This window comes from Macaca thibetana, chromosome 13, assembly GCF_024542745.1.
Source record: "Macaca thibetana thibetana isolate TM-01 chromosome 13, ASM2454274v1, whole genome shotgun sequence".
Lineage (NCBI taxonomy): Eukaryota > Metazoa > Chordata > Mammalia > Primates > Cercopithecidae > Macaca > Macaca thibetana.
The window spans coordinates 69,893,385-69,913,414 of NC_065590.1; the positions used below are offsets into that span (position 1 = coordinate 69,893,385).

General features: G+C 38.3%; 2 protein-coding genes across 3 annotated transcripts in view; both read left to right on the forward strand.

The window, feature by feature from the left end:
• CEBPZ (CCAAT enhancer binding protein zeta) overlaps positions 1 to 20,030 on the forward strand; it is a 406,976-nt gene that overhangs the window by 279,434 nt on the left and 107,512 nt on the right. The window lies entirely within an intron of this gene.
• PRKD3 (protein kinase D3) overlaps positions 4,152 to 20,030 on the forward strand; it is a 77,031-nt gene continuing 61,152 nt past the window's right edge. Inside the window, exons 1-2 of one of the 2 annotated variants that reach the window (XM_050753336.1) lie at positions 4,600 to 4,767; positions 11,753 to 12,735. In XM_050753336.1, coding sequence (XP_050609293.1) covers positions 12,448 to 12,735 — 288 coding nt within the window. In that variant the 5' untranslated portion in view covers positions 4,600 to 4,767; positions 11,753 to 12,447. Of the gene's footprint in view, positions 4,290 to 4,599; positions 4,768 to 11,752; positions 12,736 to 20,030 lie in introns of those variants that run through there. The other variant, XM_050753337.1, reaches the window with a different exon arrangement.

Here is a 20,030-nt window from a genome sequence, read left to right on the forward strand (position 1 = left end):
TTTTTTACTGCAAATTATCTGAATATTCATTTTTGTTTTTGCAACAGGGTCTCGCTCTGTCACCTAGTGGCACAATCTTAGCTCACTGCAACCTCTGCCTCCCGGGTTCAAGCGATCCTCCTGATCCTCCTACCTCAGACTCCAGAGTAGCTGGGATTACAGGCGCATGCCACCACGTCCAGCTTTTTTTTTTTTTTGTATTTTTAGTAGAGACAGGGTTTGCCATGTTGGCTAGGCTGGTCTCGAACTCCTGACCTCAAGTGATCTGCCCACCTTGGCCTCCCAAAGTGCTGGAATTACAGGCGTGAGCCACCACGCCTGGCCTGAATATACACTTTTAAAAACCACATATGAAATCGTAGGTGAAACATATGCAGTAACCACTCCCTTTAGTTACCAGATTTTCCTAATCTTTTTAGTCAAGCCATCCTTATTACATTTCTCTTTGATTATACACTATGTTGTAAATATATACACAGATATATATTTACAGATACCATTCAAGAAACATGATGGTATCAAATTGATGGGACTTGATCACCAATTAGATCTGGAGAACAAGGAAAGGAGTTTAGGCTGACCAAGTAGTTTGCGTCTTGAATGACTAAATAGATGGTGGCACTATGCACTAAGACTGGAAATACAGGAAATACATATGCAGATATATGAACATAGTAATATAACCAAGTGTAAAATTATATAAAGCTAAATATAAGTGCAAATAAAGGAAAGGGAGGAGTTATATGGAATACAGAAAGTTACATAAAAATGAATGAATGTGCCTGGCCCAGAGCTGGTGTTCAATAAACAATAGATGCTATTAATAACCTTTATACCCAAGCAGAAGAATTTGGACGTGGTAAGGTAGGTGATAGGGAACAATTGCAGAGTTTATCATGTGGTACTTTAGGACTACTAGCCTAACTACTATCATCAAGACATATTGAAAAAATTCACTGATTTAATTAACATTTATTGAGCACTGTGCTAAATGATGAATAAATAAAAATAACGGCCGGATGCAGTGGCTCATGCCTGTAATCCCAGCACTTTGGGAGACTGAGGCTGGTGGAGCACTTGAGGACAGGAGTTGGAGACCAGCCTGGACAACATAGTGAAACCTCTCTACTAATAAATAAATAAATAAAAGATCTGGTCTTCTTCAAGTTCAGAAAAGGGAAGTGCAGATAGGGATCCCAGGAGGATCTGATAAACACTCAATCCACAATAAAATTGCTGAGCCACATGAGAATTATCTCTCAAGGGCTATCAGAACACAGAACAATTATTGATAGCTTTCAAATCAGATAAGACAGTTCCAAGGATGTAACAGTTTGAGCTAGTGTGGTAATCCAGATGTGAGATATGGACTAGGATAATGGCAGTGGAAACTGAGAAAGGACATTTTGAGAACTATATCATCATGTACATCTCTGCTGATAAAGAAATAGAGCCTAAAGCATTTTCTCCTATAACTATTTTACTAACTCTATATTGACACCCAAATGCTTTTTCGAATTTTTCAGCTGTTTCAAGGTCATGGAAAAAGAAAACACAAAATAATTTTCCAGTGACCACATTCTATAAATTAAAACCAGCTGAAGTTTTAAAATGATGACAATTTCCTCTAGTTGGAAATTGTCATCAATTTCCCTAATGAAAAAAATCACTAACTTAATCAACATTTATTGAGCACTGTGCTAAATGATGAATAAATAAAAATAAGGGTCAGGCACAGTGGCTCATGCCTGTAATCCCAGCACTTTGGGAGACTGCGGCGGGCAGACCATTTTTTTCCCCTGCATTTAGGTTTCTAAATCAGATGCCTCTGTTATCTCAAGTCACAAGAGTGTTGACTTTCTTTGCTTGCATGAGGTAATATATTTGAATGGCTATGTTGTGTCATTAAGTACAAGGAACCCAATAATGCAGGACAAGGTCTGCAACTGCAGCCATAGAAGAGCAATTTTCTAAGCTCATTTTCATAAAACATCACCAAGAAGAAAAATCCTTTCCATTTTGAGCATTCAGATTATATTTTCTCTCAAGGATTAAAACATTTCCCATGGTAATACCCTTACTTATTAAATCCAATCTTTATCTCTGTAATGCTCTCAGAACAGGAATGGAACACCTTGAGGAAACTGTAGTACATGTTAAGCAAAAAATTAGATACAAAGATAGTTCTTTGATCAAATGTGCTGAAAGATTTACCCAAAGTGGAGGAGACCGTTTTATTTTTAAAAAGAGAAGCAGAACAGTGGAAATAAAATAAAATATATGTATTATATATCTCTATTTTCACACATGCCCACAAATACTTAAATCTCTGTATAACAGCAGTTTGAATCGTCTAGAAAAGTTACTTCTAGGAAGAGTAACTTCTGTCTCTTTAAGTACTACAGCAGAAAATGGAAGTTAATAGTGAGATAAGACTGGCTGTAAACTGCTCCAATGAGGTCCTGGGAATCTTGCTGAGAGGCAAATTTTGGGGCTGGACTAAAACGTCTGTTGGGAAGTGAAAGGAAGAAAAGGGCAAAGTTAAGCAAGAGAGTTCTTTAAAAAGAAGGTAAACTTGAGTAAATCTACTTTCAATTTTAAAGTAAAAGAATAGCTGAATAGGGCTCTAATAACAAAAGTATAATAAGACTGAATTAGATACTGCTGGATGTAAGACATTTAGCAACTTCCAATTCCTGAGAATGTTTCAGAAATATTTTTTAAAATAGCTTTTTAAATAATCAAGGTTTTACACAATCTTACCTGCCTTATGTTTAATATAAATTATCTTAATATTTTCATTTCTTAACTTTAAATCCAAGGACATCCATTAAGAGTGATGATTTTGTATCAAAAGTAGGGGCTCACTTATGTTTATTTTTCTTTCTGTTCTTGAAAACTTCCCTCTTGGCTGGGCATGGTGGCTCACGCCTGTCATCCCAACGCTTTGGGGGGCCGACGCGGGCGGATCTCTTGAGGTCAGAAGACCAGCCTGGGTAACACAGCAAGAGACCCCGTCTCTACAGTAACTTAAAAGTTAGTGGGGCGTGGTGGCGCACGCCTGTAGTCCCAGCTGCTTGGGAGGCTGAGGCAGGGGAATCACTTGAGCCCAGCAGTTTCAGGCTGCAGTGAACTATGATAGTGGCACTGCACTTCAGCCTGAATGACAGAGTAAAACCTTTTCTAGAAAGAAAGAAGAAAGAGAGAAAGGGGAAAAGAAAGAAAAAGAGAGAAGAAAGAAAACTGCCCTTTTGATTGTAGTCCCTCTGATTGTTGCAATATATTTAAGTACTTTCGGGATAAAATGTTGACATAAGGAGAATCATGTGGCTTCTGTGACAATGGCTGTCAGCTTCTCAGGCCTTTCTCTCACATAAGACATCGAAAATTTATGCACAGTGTATTTTCCCTCTATGCTGCTAACTCCCACCCCCGCCCCACTCACCCGACACGGTCACACTTTGTTTTGGAGCAAAACAAATGTTAACATTGTGTTTCCAGACACGTGAAAGCCTAGGTTTGGTGATTCTGGACTGCACTCCACTTTGGTGGTAGGGTCATATACACGTTTAAAGGCCGATGGGGAGGAAACACCAAGCACCGGGAAAACCCCTGCAGTCGGAACGTCGAGCTCGGGACGTGCAGGTTTGGGCGCCGAGCTGCGGTGTCGGCTGCCACCCCGGGGGCAGGCAGCAGGGAGGAGCATGCGGGAGGGCTGTAACATCTCGGGGTGGAAGCCGCTCTCTGCTCTGGACGCCTTACAAGTCCCCCGTTCCAACTGTCACCTCTGGCCCATTGTCGCCACCGCCTCCCTCAGAGTGCACGGCAGCAGAGGAAAAGACATTACCGTCGGCAACAGCGGGACCAAGTACCGCGTGTAACTGACAGAAAGACACGCTCGCATCTCCCGCGGCGCCCCTGCCCCGTGCCCCCGCGCTCACAGAGACGCCCAGAACTCGAAGGTGTGGAGTCAGCCCGACTGTACCCGGCGCTCCCGCCGCCCCTTCGCGGGAAAGAGACAGCCGCGACCTCCCGCCGCGGCCACCACCCGGCGGGCGCCGGCCGAGGAACTACAGCTCCCGGCAGGCCCCGCGCCGGCCGCGCGCCCCCGTCCCCCGCGCGCCCCGGCCCCCCGCCCTCCGGCCTCAGGACGGGACGGGGAGGGAGGGAGGAAGGGGCGCCGGCGGCGGGCGGGATCCTGCGGGGCGCGTGAAGCCTTGCTGGCGCCTCGTCCGAGACTCAAACGCTGGCAGGCGCAGAGTTTCTCACGACGGGCCGAGCCTGCTACCGTAAGTAGTCGCCTCGGGGAGCGCTGAACAGACACCGAAAAAGTTCGCGCCGCCGCTGCCGCCGCTTTGTTCTCCCGGCCCGTCGGGCTGAGGCAGCGGCTGCCCCTCCCCCACCCCTCAACTCCCCCCGCCAACCGCACGCGGCGGCGGCGGCAGCACTCGGACCCCGCGCCCGGCTGGGCGGTGTCAGCTGCGCTGGGCGGGAAGTTAGGGGACCGCGCGGCGGGAGGTGGGCGGCTGAGGGGGAGCGGGGGCGCCGCCGCAGCCGCCAGCGGGGGCCAAGTTCCGGCGTCCGCGAGGAGGCCAACTTAGGTTCGCACTCCGCTGGCGACCACCGCGCCCGGCCCCGCGGAGGCGATCCGTTCCCGGGTTTCCCAAACTAGTTCCCGAAGCCAGACCCGCGGAACTCGGAGTGCCGAATTTTGGAAGAGCTTTTTCGTTTCATTTCCTCACTTTGCGTTGTGGTCGTCTCAAAGGGGTGAGTAAATGGTGCTTGGAGAATGTAAACCCCCCGCCCCAGTATCCCTACTGCGTTTGGATTTGCGAGTTGCAGCGTTGTTCCGAGTTGCTGCCTCCTGGGAGGTTTTCCTTAAGATGAAACACGGAGGAGTGCGACTGTTTCTTTGAGCAATGAAAATAACCACATATACTACTGTGTTGCCGGTTGGGTGTTTTATTTCAGGTGAACGCAGTCAGAGGCATAGGCCTTGCCGTCTGCATGCACACATATAATTCAAGCGACAAGTGTATGCGCGACCTGCAGAGTTTTCCACACACACAGATTGATGGCTTGAACGTAACTGTGTCTTCAACCACACCCATCCCCACAGGAAATAAGACTATCGGTGTCATCTTTGATTAGGAAGGATAAGTTACACCCTGAACTACTACTTGGTGCGACACAGCTTTTATGAGACGTAGCCACAAATGGAACAAGAACTTTTAAATGCGTTAATTTGTACGCTAGAAAATGTTGTTTTATTCCTCTGAAACTTTCTTTTTACCCTTCTACTTAATGTCGCGGTTCTTACATTTTTAGCGATTTTGATTTTCCTTAGCTTTGCTTCAGAAGGCGTCTATAACATTCCCCCGACTGAGATCTAGGCCAGTTTTTCCTCTATCAACGAACCCTTTGCCTCCTTCCCTGTTAGATTCCGAATTGAGATCAAGCATGGACATTCAGCCAAGAAGTTAGAAGATTTTCTAGAAGTAGGATTTGAAACGTGTCACGCAGAAACCGTGGAAGGTTTTGCTTCAGTAGGTAGTAATACAGTTGTAGTGGGCCTGAGCACATGAGCTTGGAGTACTCCTTGACAAGCCAGATTCCGTCCTCGGTTCTATAATTTAGTATATGGCGTTTCACATTTCAGGGCGACTCAGGTTCTGTAATTTAGCGTATAGCATTTCATTTTAAGAATGTTGACGCGTATCTTAAAACTAATTTTTTAAGCATCCTAGATAATGTGGAGTCTTTTAGAGAAAATTTTAAGTTTCATTTTTTTAAAAGTATGTGGCCTTCCATCAGATAGCCACTTTAAAATAGAAATTTCTTTCTGTTAGTGGATTTAAACACTGCCCCCCACACAGAACTTAATAAATAAAACTTTCTGATACTACATTTTTAAAATTACGAATTGAAAACACCACATACAGAAAAATATGAATAGGTGGTCATTTAAGTGCAGTTTTCTTAAGGGACATTTTGTTCTCATTTTTTAAAAGACTCCAGAGTTGAAAATACCTACTATAGGGGAGTTAATTGTTCATTTTTAAAAGAAACAACTTGTACAGAGCTTGATATATAGGGAAATTATTTGCTAGTACAAGTTTTAATTTGATATAATGCTGCTTATAATTCACAATCTTCTGTGGTGATTGTACTTTGAATCTCCCAGATTATGTAATTCAAATCGAACTTGCTCTGTGTGTGTGTGTCTGTCTCTTTGAGTAGCCCTCGCAGGAAAAACTCGAGATAATGTGCTTATGAGATATTTTCATTTTAATGTAGGAAAAAAGTTTTTTCCACTTCTGTGGTTAGTTTATTGTGGCAGTATGTGAGAAATTGCTCATTGGCTGTTAGCCAATCAGATTTCTAAGCTACTACTGGTGCAGAGATGAACATCTATCAAGCTCCACACAGATTCATATTGCATTGCCAGACTGGCAGTCCATAATCTTATTACTGGATAAACTTTTCAGTTCCTGAGCAGAGCAGATATGGTGTGCTCTCTCCGTACTCTCTGACAGTGGAAGGACTGAGATTCAACTGTCACTGTGTCCAGATGAGCAGAGTTTTAGAGGAAACAATTTAGCAAATGGTGAGCTCTTAGGAGGAAAAGTATGTTAATCTAAAGTAATTGGTATTTTTGAAAATATGTAAATCACTGTCGGGATTGCTACAAAATATGATTTTTTTAAAAACCGACGACATAGATCCTTGAGTTTTTAAATACAACATACAGTATAAAAGCAAGAACAATTATTAAGCAAAGTCAAACCTGTTGTCAAAACATGGACATGGACTTTAGGACGCTGGTCAGAATTGCATTGAAAAAGGCCACATACTTTTACATGGTAGAAGAATACTTATATTAATACATGTCAAGCGGTGTGGACACAACCTTCCACGTCATTAGCATTTCTAGTACACAAAACTAAGTTGAACCTGGAAAACTCTTTACTGGAAGGAAGTCATATTATAATAAATATTGTTATTGCAAATAGGAAGAGCATTTTGTCTCTTCACTTTAGCATTTACTGAGTATTGTATAAAAAGAATGCTGGCTACACTAAATAATGAGCTTCTTTTTGAAGAATTTAATAACTACAAGCGTTCTGCCTTCCTGGAATCCTTTTGTCTGTCTCTTTGCTTCGTTGACTCTTGCTTATCCAGAGATCTCAGCTTAAATATTTCCTTAAAGGTACCTTTCCTGAGATCCCAGCTAGAATTGGGTCCCCTTAGTATACTCTGCCATATCACTTCTTGCAGTTTATAGTTACTCAGCTGTTTGTATGAATGTTGTGTCTGTGTCTCACATCACACTTTGAATTTTGGAGAGAGCAGTGGCCACGTCTGTTTTGGTCGCTGCTACGTAACTCCAGTGTCTCTCATAACAGTCTGGTAAATAGTAAGTACTCAATTAAGTATTTGTTAAATGGAAATACTGCTGTCAGAGCTTCTCCTAATTAGAGTGTTAAAAATGAGATAATGTGTGCATGGGGGAAAGGGAAGGAGAGGGAGAGGAAGTAGATAAACTTGTGATATTACCATGAGATAATCCTCAAGTAAGTCCTCTCACCTCCAGGGCCTTTGTTTCACCTTGTCTGTAATAATACAACAGACTGGGTTCAAGATGCCGTTAATATCCTATCTTTTGATTCCATTAACAATGATAACGGATTATGTAAGCTCGTTTGAATGGGATATGTGACAGCTCTCCAAAAGAATATTTGACATGTTCCAAATAAACCTATTAGAAATGCTTGCCAACTAGACGGTATTATTTAGAGCCTCGTACCCCTGTTAGAAACAAGCATATGTAATTGGTATATAGTTTGTAAATTAATAAGATGTACTACTCTTTCAGTTTTCTAATTGAAGCATAAAGACAAAATTAAGCAACATATCAAGGGTTCATGTAAGTTACAGTTATTAGATTTAATAGTCTTAATATTTTGCACCCTACATCTTATTGCATCTTCCAGAATAAATCTGGGATTCATAAACCAAACCAGGAGAGGGAAAACAGATGGAATGAGTGGGCAGAAATCTGACAACTCCTAGGTTTCTTCTATTTGTGTTAATGCTGAGACTTTTAAAAATCATTTTTATATGTAGTGTTTATTATGAATAGTTATAATTAGTTCTGATAAATTAGTTGTATTAAACACTGTTATTTGGCTAATATTACTAGGTATAATAAAATGATATTTAGTGGGAAGACATTTCATCAAAGTAGTAGTAGTTAATTTGGGCCGGGTGAGTGGCTCATGCCTGTAATCCCAACACTTTGGGAGGCTGAGATGGGCAGATCACTTGAGGTCAGGAGTTCGAGACCAGCCTGGCCAACATGATGAAACCCCGTCTTTACTAAAAATCCAAAAATGAGCCAGGTATGGTGGTGTGCACCTGTAATCCCAGCTTCTGGGGTGGCTGAGGCACAAGAATTGCTTGAACCTGGGAGGTGGAGACTGCAGTCAGTGTCAAGATGGTACTCCAGCCTAGGCAGCAGAGCAAGTCTGTGTCTCCAAAAAAAAAAAAGAGTCATTAACTTGCATATAATTTTATTCATAGATATTTTACTACTCTATTGTGATAGTTCAGCTTATAAAAACTCCTTAAGTCAGATATGTTATGGAGCTCATTACCTCGTGAGACAACCTGTTCCATTGTTAGGTTGTCGGATATGGAATAAAGTAGTAGAAAGAACTTGGGCTTTGGAGTCAGGGAAACTAGTCTGAATCTCATTTCTATCTCTTACTAGCTATATAGTTACAGGCAAGCAACAACTTCTCTAAAATTCTGGTTTCTTTTCTGGAAAATAGAGTTAAATCTCCTAGAGTCGTTGCAAGGATTTAATGAAGTGTCATATCTCACTTTATGTGTTTAGCATAAAGTAAAGGCTTAGTTGTTAATTCCTTCAACTAATTGCTATGAAAATTACTAAAACTTACTGAGCGCTTACTGTTAGCCAGGTGTTGTTACAGACAGTTTGTACCCTGTAGCTCAATCCTTACAACCTGTGAGGTTAAGTAAGAAGTGCTGTCATCTTCCTTTTTCGTCTACCCTCTGCAGTGATACTGAATAAAATCAATTCTCCTATTAACACTTATTCAAGTATTTGAAAACCACTTATTCTATTTGGTTTTGTTAAGCACATTTTTAACACATGACATTCTTTTTACCTTTACATGCATGATTTTTTTAAAAAAAAAATCAGTATGGCTCTGAAAATGTTGACCATAGATATAAACGTAATAGTGATGTAGGCTAAGTAACAAGGAGTATACAGAAGGATGCTGATGTGTTCTCAGTGACCTAGGGCATTAGCTTTGCATTAGCTCTTTTAGTCATCTCTCATATAAACTGCTTCCGAGTAAGCATTTCCCCATTTCTGTATTGCACATTTTGGGGAAACTAAATGCAAAGCTTTACACTTACCTTTAAATTTCAGTTTAATTTTAGTTTATTTCTCCCAGATTTCTTCAACCTGAGGATTTTATGAGCATATGCTTTATGCCTTTATTATCTCGTAAATATATAAGGCTGAGGACAGCGTTTCAAGGCAGTTCCATAAAGACTTTCCTCATCTAAGCTGACATTGAGCAACAAACTTAACTACACTAATGTCCAGCCCACAGTCCAGTAACATACTTACAAAGATAGCATGGACAATCATCTTGGATACTATTTTTGTCAGAATAAACTATCTTTTTTTTCTGGCTTTGCTAATTGTGTGGTCTTGGGCAAGTACTTTAATCTCTAAATCTCTGTTCTCTCAACCATGTAATGGGTTGCTGTGAGGATTAAATGAGGTAATATGTGTAAAGTGCTTAGAACAGTCTGACAGATAGTAAGAGCTTAATAAATGTAAGCTATTATTTTTTTCCAGCTAAGAAGACTAATAGTCATTATTTTCCAAGATGTAAATGTGGTTGACTTCTAGTCATCATTCTAGTGATCATTATATTCTTCTCCAGTTATTCACAAACCATTTGCTTCATTATTTTTTATATTTGTAATTTCTGAAATTTGCTTTCCTGCTTCTCCAGCCACCAGAACTTCAAACCTCTCTGCAAATCTCCAGGCCATGATTATATCTGTCTTTTTGAGCTCTTTCTCCAAAATTATAGGAGTCAGCTTTGTGATTACATTTGTGAATTGCTTTAGTAGTATGGAATGGATTGCATCTGGACCTAGAGACTCAAACTCACGTAAAGTTGTTATAGTCTTAGTCATTTGTCTCAGGTTTCAGTTCTCAGTGCCTTTCTGCCGTTTTAGTTTAAAACTGTGGAGAAGATAAGCAAAATACAAGTTGAGCAGTCTGTCTTTCTGTGTGATTTCTCAACCTTAGCAACATCCTCTGAGCAGTGATTCTTAGTTCCTTGTTCTCTTTGAGAAATAGTGTGTTACTGTGGAGACAGCACTGGGTAAGAAAGTATGAAACCTGGCTTCTAATTCCTGCTCCACCTATTTATTAATAGCCATGTGCTGCTGGGCAAGTTGCATTATCGCCTTGTGCTTCAATTTTCTTGTCTACAAAAATGATTTTTACCTTGTCAACTTTCAAAGAGTTATGAGGTAAAGTATGTGAAACATTTATAAACTATCAAGTGTTGTACATTGTGTAAGATGGAATAATAATTTACTTGAAAGTAGCTATAAAAGCTTTTGTCTTCAGTTTTTTTTTTTTTAAGTCTCAGTTTTTTCCTGAGCTTTCCCATTCCTAATACTATAGTTGTGTGCTTTTGTCCTTCTGTCATATTCGTCCTAATTTAACCCATTAACTACTCGGCAGAGAGTTACTCTGCAGCCACACTGGATGCTTTACTGTTTTTCTTCATTGAAATTATTTATGGGTATATAAATGGAACTTAGAAGGAGCCATCAATTATGAGCTGTTTCATGCCTAAGACATGTGGGGGGCGGCGTCATACCTTTTTTTTTTTTTTTAACTTTTTGACCTGTGCTTTCCTAAAAATTATGATAAATATTTAACTATACCTACTGTTCTCTTTCTTACTGTTAGAAATGCTTTGTGGTCTACAGCCACACCACCCCAGATGTGCCTGATCTTGTCTGATCTTGTAAGCTAAGCATTGTTGGGCCTAGTTAGGACCTGGATAGGAGAAATCTTTTATGGTGAGACCCCTTTCTCTTATGTTCCTGTGATAAGTATGTCAGCTTTCACACTTGTTGATCATTTAACTGTTCAGTATCTCCCCTCCTGCTTCCTTAGTCTTCTGAAAGGAATTTTTCAACAAAGGAAGTCAAGAGTCATATTTTGGCAGAATTAGTATTTAAATATAAAAAAAAATACTCTTATATTAGGAAAGTATTGTACATCTTTTGTGTGGTGGAGTGGTATGTATTGTATGTCTATGAAAACGTCAGTTTTACTCTTTTTGTCACTTCTGTTTTTGATATAACTCAGTCATGTAATTGTAAAATAAAAGTGGTCTTCATTGATTAAAAATAAAGTAGATTTAAAAAAATGTTTAATGTTTAAGTTTTAGGTATCAGTGTAGAGTGCCAAGGATATTTTTTGAGCCTCTCCCTGAAATTATACCTGTAGTAAAAAAAAGTCTTTGCTAACTAGCTAAAAATTGCTACCCATTAGGATTTATTAGTGAATTATAAGCATATGACCAAAAATTGTCATTTAAAAAAGTCATATTCTTATTTTTAAATTAATGTCAAATGAATATAAAGTGTTAAAAACCTTTAAAAAATTTCCTTCCAGGCTGACTGTATATCAGAAAGCATCAACTTTTCTCGATGGACCCATTCATCTAATGAAATATGCCTATACTATTTTAAAAAGCTTTGTACTTCATCATAGAAAAGTTCATACCCCCAGATGAAAATGAGGACATTTGAGAAGGTGATTTAAGATGTGGACATTTGAGAAGGTGATTTAAGGTGTGGACATTTGAGAAGGTGTACTATCAAATTAGTAAACCAAAGGAAAATTACTGAATAGATTAATCCAAAACACTTACTGTTTTTTAAACGAAGAGGATTTCATCTTGACAGAAAAACTTTTATTCAATATGTATTTCCTGAAATTAAAGAGACAAGAACAGACTGAAAGGAAAATAGATTCGTAAATAAGCTACGTCAGCTCTATCCTGCTGAGGATAGCTCAGTGATGTTAAATCCTATACAAATCCCTGGTTGTCTTCCTACAGACAAGACTGTTTTTTGATGGGACTGATATTTAGAGAAATAGGACCTGTTGGGCATTCAACTCCTTGATAAAACTTATAAGTATTGGCATGAGTGGCTTAAAAGAGGAAATAAAGAAGTTTTCAACTAAATCCAAAAGTGCAGTCATTTTCTTTACTGCTGTTATTTTAAACACTTCTTCATAACCATTGAAAAAGAATCGACAACTGTAAGAATTGACAACTATTTTAAAAGATTAAAGAAAGGCAGATGTCTGCAAATAATTCCCCTCCATCAGCCCAGAAGTCTGTCTTACCTGCAGCTATTCCTGCTGTGCTTCCAACTGCTTCTCCGTGTTCAAGTCCTAAGACAGGACTCTCTGCCCGACTCTCTAATGGAAGCTTCAGTGCACCATCACTCACCAACTCCAGAGGCTCAGTGCATACAGTTTCATTTCTACTGCAGATTGGCCTCACACGGGAGAGTGTTACCATTGAAGCCCAGGAACTGTCTTTGTCTGCTGTCAAGGATCTTGTGTGCTCCATTGTTTATCAAAAGGTACTGTACATGCTGTTGTCAGTAGTAAATAATATTGTTACTGATGCTTTTCTATAAATTATACATGTACCAGTGAGTTAAGAAATACTGATCCATGAATAGTTTATTCTGTGCATTTTTGGAAGAGTTCTAATGGCCTCTGAGGCTAAAGTCTGAAATTTCAGAGTCTAGCTAATTGGAACATATATCCCAGATTTAAAATACATTTATTTGGCTGGATGCAGTGGCTCATGCCTGTAATCCCAGCACATTGGGAGGCTGAGGTAGGCAGATCACCTGAGGTCAGGAGTTCGAGACCAACCTGGCCACCATGTTGAAACCCCGTCTCTACTAAACCCGGTCTTTACAGGTGGTGGCAGGCACCTGTAATCCCAGCTACTCATGAGGCTGAGACGGGAGAATCGTGGGGAGTGGGGCGGGCGGCGGAGGTTGAAGTGAGCTGAGATAGTGCCACTGCACTCCAGCCTGGCACGGCGACAGAGTGAGACTCTGTCTGAAAACATAAAATAAAATACATTTATTCTAGCTTTGAAGTATCACACTTCTGTTTGTCTCTTAAGAGCAGGAAAATCTGTATAGAGTCAAGGCGGCATAAGAAATCTCATTTGTTTTCGGAGAAAACAGGAGGTAAAGGGTACAAGGCCCCCTGGGACTCAGTAGCTAGCTGCTGAGTCCCATGTCCATACCTTGTTATCTCTAGGTACCGTGTGTTCTGGCCTCTCTCTTTTTTTTTATCCATTTCCTTCTCTTTAGATCTTGATTATTTTTCAGGACGTTCAGAATCTTCCTAAACTGCCATTTAATATAGGACCATGCTCACTCTCTGTCTTTTTAAAAAATAGGTAAATTAATTTTGAATATACGACAAAATATTTGAAAATTCAGGGTGGTTTTATGTTTTTTCTCATTCGCCCTCCTTCCCTGTACCGTGCCATTTTCTTAAGGAACTTTAGCTAAGTATCTTTAATAATCTCGATTTGATGGATGAGGTTAGTATGTTTTCTGTGTTATCAAAACAGTTCATATGGGTTGTATGAATTGGTTATATTTTATTTTTAGTAGATTTTACTGGATTTTCAAGCATGTTTCAGATTTGTTTCAAACAAATTGTAAACTTTGTATTTGCAAAAATCATCTCTTTCTGGGAATTGAGGCTCTTCATCTTTTGTTTCAATTCTTTATGCTTTTTATAGTCTATCATTCATTATCTTCTGATGTAAAGTAGTTACCAATCCAAAAAATGTTATACAGTTTGTGAAAATGACCTATGCTGCCTTTGTTTTAACAATGACTTGTAAATGTGGCTTAAGTTATTCCTAAGTAAGAATAACTTTACTTCTGTAGACCTGTAGAACCTTGTATCCTTCCGTATCTTTGCTTTTAGTTTCCCTTTCATTATCGTTTAAAGAGTTTTTTTCAAATACTTTTGCAACTAGATTGTAATTTTTTTATTTAAAGATAATATTTAAACTTAAATACATATTTGTAACTTAAATATAATGTTCCCTTTTTATTTGAAACCATAGAAACTCATAACCAGTGTTTTGATTAGTCTCTATGATGTAGTTTTCAGTCTTTGGAAATTTCATTTACTGATTTTTCGCACAGCTTTTTAATTGAGAAAAAATTGTATATATTTATTAAGTACAGTATGTTATTTTGAAATATGTATATGTGGTGTAATGGCTAAATTGAGCTATTTACTTCTACAGAGGCTTACCAATTTTCTGCAGGATTATTCTAGAATCAGTGTTACTTCATTAATATAAATGTGAGGAGAGGATCAGTGGGTGAAATTCTTGGAGAACTAGCCTAAAAATCTTGATCTGTGAGCAACTAGCGTGACGTCAAGGAAATAGGATATAGCTTAAAAAGGATAATTCAGTGTAAATTTTTTACAAATATAAAATAATTATTGATTGTGGATATAGCAGCATAAAATCGATATAGTAAACTGAATTTTATTGCAGTAAACTGAATTTTCCAATGACTCTTGCAGGGGAATCATTTTTCCTCAAGAGGAACTCTCCCCATTCTCTCGTGTCTTCTAGTCTTGTTGAGTGCAGTTTTCTATAAATGTCAGTTGGGTCAATTAGTCGATAGTGTTCAAATCTTCTGTATCTTTATTGGCTTCTTTCTACTTTCTCTATCTTTTCTTGAGAAAGGACTGTTGAAATCTCCCAACTATAATTGTAGATATGTCTGTTTCTCCTTTCAGTTTTATCAGTTTTTTTCTTGGATTTTTTGAAGCTCTCTTATTTGCAAACACATTTGGGACTTTTACAGCCTTTGATATATTGATCCCTTTTTCAATATAATTTTTCAAGATCTTGCTCTGAAGCTTACAGATGCTCCTTGGCTTACAATGGGGTTATGTCCTGATAAACCCATGGCAAGTTGAAAATATTAAGTTGAAGGTGTATTCTGATTTATGATATTTTCAATCTGCTGTGAGTTTATCCCGTTGTAAGTTGAGGAGCTCCCTGCACGTGTATCCATTTTGCACCATTGTAAAGTCGAAAACTTGTATGTCAAATCATCTTAAGTGGGGGACTAATACTTGGTGTTAATCATTCTTTTCATAAAAAATTAGTATTTGCATTGTGGTATCTTTTCACATGCTTTACTTATGACCTCTCTGTTTTCCTATGTAAAGTAGGATTTTTGTAGCTTGTATGTATTAATAGTTGGGTATGCTTTTTAGATTCACTCTGTCAACTTCTGCTTTTTAAGTGTTTAGACCATTTCTATTTAATACTGTTATCCATATAGAAAACGTGTTTAAATAGATTGTTTGGCTGTTTTCTATTTGTCCCTTCTGTCTTAGGTCCTTTTCTGCCTTTTGAATTACGTTATGTAATTCCATAGTACCTCCACTGCTGGTTAATTATACTCTTTACAGTGGTTTTTTTGTTTTTTTTTTCCATCAGTTCCTCCAATGCAGGGGTCAAGGGTCAGCAGTCTATATCCATAGTCCAAATCTGGCCCACCACCTGTTGTCAATAGAGTTTTATTGGAACCCAAGGTGCTCAATCCTTTGTATCTTGTCTGTGGCTGCTTTCGTTCTGCAGCAGCAGAGTTGAGTAGCTGTGACAGAGACCATATGGCCGACCAAGCCTAAAATACTACTGTTTGTCCTTTTGCAGAAAATGTTTGCAAATCCCTGCTCTAGTTTATATAATATGCATCTTATCAGAGTATCTTCAAACAATATCATACCACTTTATAATGTAATATATACCTTAGAACAGTATATTTCTGTTTTCTTCCTGTCATTTTTATATTTTATTTCTACATGCAGTCTATTTTTGTTATTCATAGTAGTTATATTCTGTAAAGTCACTGGGAACACCGAATTAGCTAATAGTGAACCATTGCTCCTAGTAGGACCTAGTGGAACCTTTGTTCCTAGTGGGAGGATAGGTTCCTGCAAGCCTCTGGTCACAACATTTTCGTCAACCAATAAATACATAACCTTGTTTTATGGGTTTCTATTTGAAGACACTTCATTTAATATATATAGTTGATTCATTAACATTGCACTCACAGCTAACAGCGCTATTACTCATACCTGAATGAAACTTACTGTCCCCATAAGGGACATCATAAACTTTTTGCACTTGAGAACGCTAAACAGTGCTTCAGCACTGTGCTTCGGAGCTGTTTTAAACAGAAGACTCACTAACAAAAGATGAAAAAAATGCAGAAAACATGGCACTAAATAGACTGTGAAAAGGACTCTTATTTACACTATAAGAGCTGAAACAAGAAGGCAGAGCTAAAACAAGACTTTCACTTGATGTAGTATGATAGAAAAGCTGTATTTGCCTCTGAGCTGTGCCATGACAACATCTGAAATAATACGTTGTTTTAAATTTTTTTCACTCCCAGCCTACTGAACCAAGCTCCTTGTCAAATATTTCCATGATTCAGTAATTTTTGTTGAAATAGTAAGTTGGTTATAATCAAATGAACAAACTCATAACATATATTTTGACAAATGCAGGCTTTATTTCTGTGTTTGTGTCCATTTTTTCCCAACAAAATCTTAATCCAGTCTGCTTTTGAACAGTCCACAAGATTTTCTGATTATCATTGAGCATTTTCTGGTTAGCTTTTTTAAAAATTGTAGGCAAAAGGTTCAAAGCTTGTTTTGTCATATTTACAAAAAAAAAAAAAAAACCTAGTTTTAAAAAATCTTTCACCATAGGCCACATGTTACAAGTATCAGGATGTTTATTTTTTTATTTTTTTTATTTTTTTATTTAAGGATGTTTATAAACTCCATGCATGTGGTTGCAAGGTTATATGCGTTTTAAATGTGGACTTGATTTGTAACAGTGATTTTCAACCCAGGCTGCACTAGAGAGTAACTAGGAGGTTAAGCTGGTCCTTCCTAGACCAATTAAATCAGGTCCTTTGGGAGTGGAGCGTCTGTTTAAGAGTTCTGTGATTCTAATGAGAGCCACAGTCTAGAACCTCTAGTCTAATGGAAATTTAATAAGCCTAAGGACCAGATAAGTAACAATCTGAAGATACATTTTTTTCAAATATTGAAATAGTATGTTTTGTCCTGTGAGTGCCATCTCATTTTCCATATACTGAAAATATACTTTAAAAAAAATCTTATAATTAAAAATTTCAGAGAGGTCTGCAGCTGATTATAGACTAATGCGATAATTGCAAATTCTAGACAGATTTTCATTCTCCCTGGTGGCAGTTTGCAGAGAGCTAAATAGTGTTATACATTTTCCTACACCTGGGTACCATTATCTGTTATGGCTTTGCTTCAGTTGAACAAATACGGTGCACTACTCCTCAGTCACAGTGCTAGATAACTGTGGAAGCTCCCAAGATGAAACACAAATTCCCTGCCCCTGTGATTTATGCTCTAGAAAAGATGATGAGCAAATGGCAAATTGCCCTAATATAAGGTAGATGTGAGTCCTGAAATAAAGGTACAATATGATAAAATGACTCAGGAAAGAGAACTATCACCTTGTTGGAACTATGAAAGCATGTTTTCAATCCTACTTTTTGCTTGCCATCACCAACTGTAGTACTTCACCTGGAGAAATAAGCTTTTGCTAGTACAATTCCTTGCTACTACTTTCTGATAGCTTGTTGAAGGATAAAGCAAGATACCTTTAACATCCTCACTAGTCTGTGAGACAGCAGATACTAGTCTCTTTAAGCACATGTAGAGTCTGCTTTCTTTTGCACGGTCAAATGAAAAGAGTTTTGTGATTCTGCTTCCTAGTGGTGCTCTAAATTTTATTTGTGTTAGAACTAGTTATTCAAGAAATTCGTGATAATCTCTGCCCTCTTCACTCTACAGCAGTTAACTGGGCAGACATTCGTAGTTGCCAGCAATGAACAGGTGACAGAAATATGTGATTGCTTATGTAAGGTATTATTGCAAGATTACTTACAAAATAATGCTGATGAATCTCTGATCTGTGGTCCAGATTCCTTTCCTAAGCTTCAGACATGCCATGTTCTATCTTTTAACTAGCCTTGAACACCCTTTCATTGCCACATGCTCTGCTTAGACCTCCAGCAGTTTTTTTTCTGTATAGATGTTGGCATCCTATCCAACACATTGTATTTTAACATTCATAATGCTCGTTGTAATTGTCCCTTTTCTTGACTGTATCCACTACAAAATTAAGCTTTATGATGCCAGATATCATGGCCACAGTAGGTGCTCAACGAATATTCTTTGGTTGAATAAATAAAGGAAGGAATTAATATGAAGCAGCATAGTGTTATAGTTAAAACCACGAGTTTTGGGATTAAACCGGAGTTCATTTCTACCACTTATTAGTTGTGTAATCTTGATTACTTATCTGAAAAATGAGGTTAAAAATAGCACTCATCTCTCACCATTGTGTATGTATATTAAATAATGTTTCTAAAATGCTTAGCCCAATACTTAGCAAATAGTAATCACACAGTATATGCTAACTTATCAATATTATTATGTATTAATCTGATCTTAGTGGTTTCCAAACTCAAAAGAAAACTTGAACTATTACACTTTGAGGTCCCTCTCTCTGGAAAATTTATTGGAATTAGCCAGTGGTGATCTAGAAATGACTGAAAACTGTTATCAACTAAGTTTATGTTAATTTTTGGATTTGTGCTTTATAGAATATACAGATATGTCAAAACCTATTTTCTACTCTGTAGAAGACAGCTGATTCCTTCCTTGATCTGAATGGGTACTCACAGTTTTCTGTTAGCTTTACTAATTCTCCTTTTATTGGTACAGAAAATTAGAGGTTAATGGTGTATCAATTATGTGATTTATTTTATCTTCTGTTCTTGGGCTGCATGTGAAAACCTGTGATTTCTATATTAGAATATTTTGGTATAATCCTCAGGGCATAATGTGCTGCCTTTTTTTTTTTTTTTTTTTTTTTTTTAGTTGGAGTCTCGCTCTGTTGCCAGGCTGGAATGCAGTGGTGCGATCTCGGCTCACTGCAACCTCCAACTCCCTGGTTCAAGGGATTCTCCTGCTTCAGCCTCCCGAGTAGCTGGGATTACAGGCATGCACCAACACGCCCAGCTAATTTTTGTATTTTTAGTAGAGACAGGGTTTCACCATGTTGGCCAGGGTGGTCTTGATCTCCTGACCTCATGATCCGCTAGCCTTGGCCTCCCAAAGTGCTGGGATTACAGGTGTGCGCCACCACACTTGGCCAATACGCTTCTTTAGATTAATGGTGATTGCATATGTGACTTAAGAATCTTATAATTTTGAGGTCAGCTGATTTAACTAGTCAGTTAATTACCATTGTTGAGCAGTGAGTAAGTAAGCATGCTTTTCTGTATTTCTGTGCCCTTAGGCTGTTATTTGATATATTCCTGCATTGTATACACATGTCCAAGAATTAAACTGCTAGAAAGAGCCTATAGATTCAACTCTAAAGGGATAGGAACAGTTAAATGAAATTGTATAAGCTCTTTTGATATCACAAGAGGTACAGGAAAACTAACCAAGAGTGCATAAATATCTCCATTAGGAAAAAATGATTTAAAATATTTAGCAATAATTATCTTTAAAAAGGGGTAAGTCCAAATATAAATAAAATTTAAATTTTTGGAATTTTTTTTAAAGACCTTGTAAAATGAATGTGTCTTATTATGTTCCTGAAAAAGGAAGACTGATAGTATGTAATTTTTATTTCTGCAATTAAATTTCTTTCCATTAAAGATTTTTATTGGTATTCTTTTTACTCTGATAGTGTTACAGTTTATCTGGAGGAAAAATAGTCAAGAGCATTAATTTT